The 4099-nt window shown below is 61.2% G+C and overlaps 1 protein-coding gene across 1 annotated transcript; it reads right to left on the reverse strand.

Annotated features, from left to right (window-relative positions):
- Positions 1-951: 951 nt before the first annotated feature.
- On the reverse strand, positions 952-3959 carry LOC112117049 (GTPase HRas). Its single transcript, XM_024214891.3, has 4 exons — positions 3725-3959; positions 3295-3473; positions 2535-2694; positions 952-2060 (listed from the first exon to the last, which is right to left on the reverse strand). The coding sequence occupies exons 1-4, from the start codon at positions 3833-3835 to the stop codon at positions 1950-1952; spliced, it is 561 nt and encodes a 186-aa protein (XP_024070659.2). The 5' UTR covers positions 3836-3959; the 3' UTR covers positions 952-1949.
- Between the last annotated feature and the right edge of the window lie 140 nt (positions 3960-4099).

Raw genomic sequence — 4099 nt, forward strand, 5'->3', positions numbered from 1 at the left:
ACAGGCCAATGAACTGGGAGCGTGGCTGTCAGTGCAGGGTCAGCCTGAGCCGTCACGTCCCTGCTGGGTCCCCCCGCAGACAGCCCATGTTCTCGGTCACCTGAGGTCCCTTCTATGGTCCTCTGGCAGCTTTGAGTGGCCTAAGGGCCTTGCTGCCAGCCCTTGGCATAGGGGACGGGGCAGGGGTGTGGCCAGGGCTCCCTGCCCGGTGACGATTCCCTGCCCATAGGGCACAGCAGGGGCTTGGCTGAATGTCCTGGCCCGTGGCTATTCTCTGCCCCGCAGGCTCTCGAGGGGGCAGAGTGGGGGCATGGCCGGGGGGGCACTGGGCTGCGCTATTCTCTACCCCCAGGGCCCATTGGGGGCAGAGCTACTCCTTAGGGCCAGTGGGAATCAGAGTAAGTTAGGGCAGATCTGGGGCTGCTTTATTGACAGTGGGGCCCAGGCAGGCCCCGGATCTGGGGATTACAAAAGGTGGTTTTAAACTCCGTGCCCATCCCTGCCCGAAGCAGCCCAACCGAGGGCCCCGCTCCTGCAGCCAGACCTCCTGGCCTAGAGCTCCATAGCCGCAGAGCCCTTGCTGTCAGCACTCGGGGTTACCCCCTCACCCCAGAGCCCTGAGTCTAGTGCTCAGCTCCCACCCCAGCACACGCCCTGGCGCATCCCACCCTGGTCCCGCAGGCTCGGCGCAGCCACAGCGAGCAAGCAAAGACTGACACGTTTAAGACTCAGCCACCCTGGGACCTGGAGCGTTTGTGTAGAAGCAACAGAACTGTGGACAAAAGCTAAATGACGGTGGACTCGGGGTCTGTCTACCTGGGATCCGCCAGTTCTGCCCGCCCACCTTCCTCCCCCGAAATCAAGCCAGGCTCCCCCGTCAACGTCAACTACGATTTTTCAGCCCGAGACGCGAGGATTGGGAAATGCAGACCGACTGGGCACGCGTGTGGCTGGGTTAACTTCTTCACTGGTTTATTTGCAGCTCCCATTCTCTGCACAGCGCATCGGGGGAGAAATGCCTTTCAGTGGGGGGGCCCAGAAACAGAACATCCATACACAGCTGAGCCATTTCCACGAGTCGCCTGCTCCTCTCCCAATCACCAAAACTTACACAGATTTCCCAGGAACAGCCAAAACAGCAGGAGAGGAACAGAGGGTGACCCCAATCTATCACTACCCTCAAAACACAGCTATTGACCTTCTTACCTCTCTGCTCTGAGGGACCCAAACCCCACCGTGGTCCCTGGCTTCCCACCCACCAGGTATGCCAATGGAGTGGGGCCATCCCCAGAACCTGGCACCCTTCTTAACTGCAGGACTTACAAAGCCTCCAGCTGTTGCAAAACTGCACTCGGCCTGGACGCTCTTATTTCTCTGGGGAGCAAATTACCCTCTCCCTCCATCGTGCCCACAGGTTGTGCGCTAAGGTGGCACAGCTGTTCTTGTCCCGGTGAAGACCTGCTCTCCAACTGGAGAGCAAACCAGAGGGCTGCGGATAGCTGCTAACGGGACCAGAGATTCAACCGCACTAGTATCTGTGTTACCACAGCCTGGTGTTTGATCGGACAGGGAGGAATTACAACCCCTCAGCTCATGGGATTTTGCTGCCCGCGCTTCTGTCTACAGTCGTTCCAGGGGATGTTTCCTTCTCCTATGAAAAACAGCCAGCAAAACGAAGGGCGTCTCTGGGCCGACGTCAGGGGGTAGGGTAGATCGGTGCAGTTTTGAAACTTCTTTTTAGTTGGAGCTTCAGGGACGAATGGAACCACGAAACCAAAAGAGAGTCACATCCTAGTCTCTGCTGCCTTCTCCTCCCGGCTGCTCCAAAGCCAACCAAGCATCAGGATGTTGCTGGACGCTGCGCTGCTGGAGTTTACAAACCAAAAGGGCTCAGGAGGGGAAGGGTTGGGGGCGGAAGGATCCTCGCCACTCCCGCGCCAGTCTGTCCCTCAGAGGATCACGCACTTCTTCTTGGAGCATTTCTTCTTGCGCCCGTTGCTGATCTTCTCCTTGTGTTTCCGGATCTCCCGCACCAGCGTGTAGAAAGCGTCCTCCACTCCCTGGCGTGACAAGAGCAGAACGGGCGAGAAGAGAAACACACGCAGCTAAATGGAGGTTTAGACAAAGTCCCCGCCCGAAAGCACGGCTGGTGCAGAGTTAAGGAGCCCTAGCGCGGACGACAAACGCTGCAGAACGCTGCAGAACGCGGACGCTGGCATCTACCCCCAAATGCTAGGTCTCCTCCTCGCTCTGATGCACAAGGTGTTTAATATCCCTCCCAAAACGCGTTAGAACAAGACTAGCCAGAAGTCTCCAGTCACTTCTGGAATCGAGCTAGGCGTTTTGGGAGATGGAGAGCACCCAGGGGACCCAGCCTAGCAAGGAGAACATGGGTAGCAGCCGTCCCCAATCGAAAGATTTTGTATTTTCCACTTATTTAAAAAAAAAAAAATCATTCTCCGGCCAGCTCTGGGGCCAAGGGAACAGGCCGGTGTCGCTTTGCATCCCCACCGCCAGCAGGGTCCCCCACGCACCTGCCTGGTTTTGGCCGAGGTCTCAATGAAAGGGATCCCGTAGTTCTTCGCCAGCTCCTGCGCCTGTTTGGTGTCCACCGTCCGAGAGGGCAGGTCGCACTTGTTACCGACCAAGACCATGGGGACGTCGTCCGAATCCTTCACCCTGCTGATCTGCTCCCTGGGGCAGAAGGAAAGGGGCCATCAGAGCTGAAGTACACAGCCGGGGGCTGGAGAGAAGACCGACCCCGCCGCCATCCGCCCCCAATCCCGCAGCTTCGGTTGGGGCATTGCTGCCCGGCGGAAAGGACGCCAGGCTGGACAGAGGAGGTTGGGCCAGACAGCACCTGGGCTCCTGAGGGGCCATTGACTAGAGGGGGCTGCTGCTCTGGCTTCAGTACAGAGCCGGAGCCAACGCTCACTGGTGCCAGCAGGTTCTGAATCGGCAACCCAACGCGCCGCCACAAAACGGGGGACAGCATGATCTACAACCAGGCAAGGTGTGCGAAGGTCTGCCGATGATCCCCAACGCACAGCCCCCCATTATCCCAGCCCTGGGCTCCCCCCAGCTCTGCCAATGCCCCTCAATCTCAACCCACAGCCCCCTCTTTATCCCAGCCCTGCTGGTGTCCCTCAACCCCGACCCGCAGTCCCCACATTATCCCAGCCTGGGCTCCCCCACAGCCCTGCCGCACCGGTACCTCTCAACTCCAACCCGCAGCCCCCCGTTATCCCAACCTACCCACGCGCCGCCCCGGGCTGGGGAAAGGACCCCGCTGACCTGTAGTGGTGCACATCCTCGAAGGACTTTGCGTTGTTGATGGCGAAGACACAGAGGAAGCCCTCGCCCGTGCGCATGTACTGGTCGCGCATGGCGCTGTACTCCTCCTGCCCGGCTGTGTCCAGAATGTCCAGCAGGCACGTCTCGCCGTCGATCACCACCTGCTTCCGGTACGAGTCCTGGGAGGGGACGAGACAGGCTAGGAGTGCCCCAGCGCCTGACAGACGGGGCCCCTTGGGGCACATGGGGCCTGGGTAGGCGGGGGCCCCTCTGGGGCAGGCACACAGGGGCTGGGTAGGCGAGGGCCCCTTGGGGGGGGGGCCGGGGGGCTGGGCATATGGAGGCCCCTCTGGGGCAGGCACACAGGGGCTGGGCAGGCAGGGGCCCCTCTGGGGTGTGGGGGGCTGGGGCAGCTGGGCAGGGGTCTCACCTCTATGGTGGGGTCGTACTCGTCCACGAAATGGTTCTGGATGAGCTGGATGGTGAGCGCGCTCTTGCCGACGCCACCAGCCCCCACCACCACCAGCTTGTACTCGGTCATGGCGGCCGGGGCGCAGATCAAACAGCCCCTCCGGGGGTCCCGGCCCCGATCATCGCTCGAGACTGGCCCTGGAACCAGCCACAGCGTTAGAGCGGGGAGCCAGGACGCCTGGGTTCGCGCCTCTGCCACCTCCCGTGTGGGGGAACCCCAGCCCGGCCCTGAGAACTGCCTCCCGCACTCAGTACCAGCCCTGCAATCCCCCCGCAGCCCCCCCAATACCTCCCCCCAGCCCAGCCCTCCCCCCACAACCCCAACACCTCCCCC

This window comes from Terrapene carolina, unplaced genomic scaffold (assembly GCF_002925995.2).
Source record: "Terrapene carolina triunguis isolate 2854851 unplaced genomic scaffold, T_m_triunguis-2.0 Scaffold614, whole genome shotgun sequence".
Taxonomy (NCBI): Eukaryota; Metazoa; Chordata; order Testudines; family Emydidae; genus Terrapene; species Terrapene triunguis.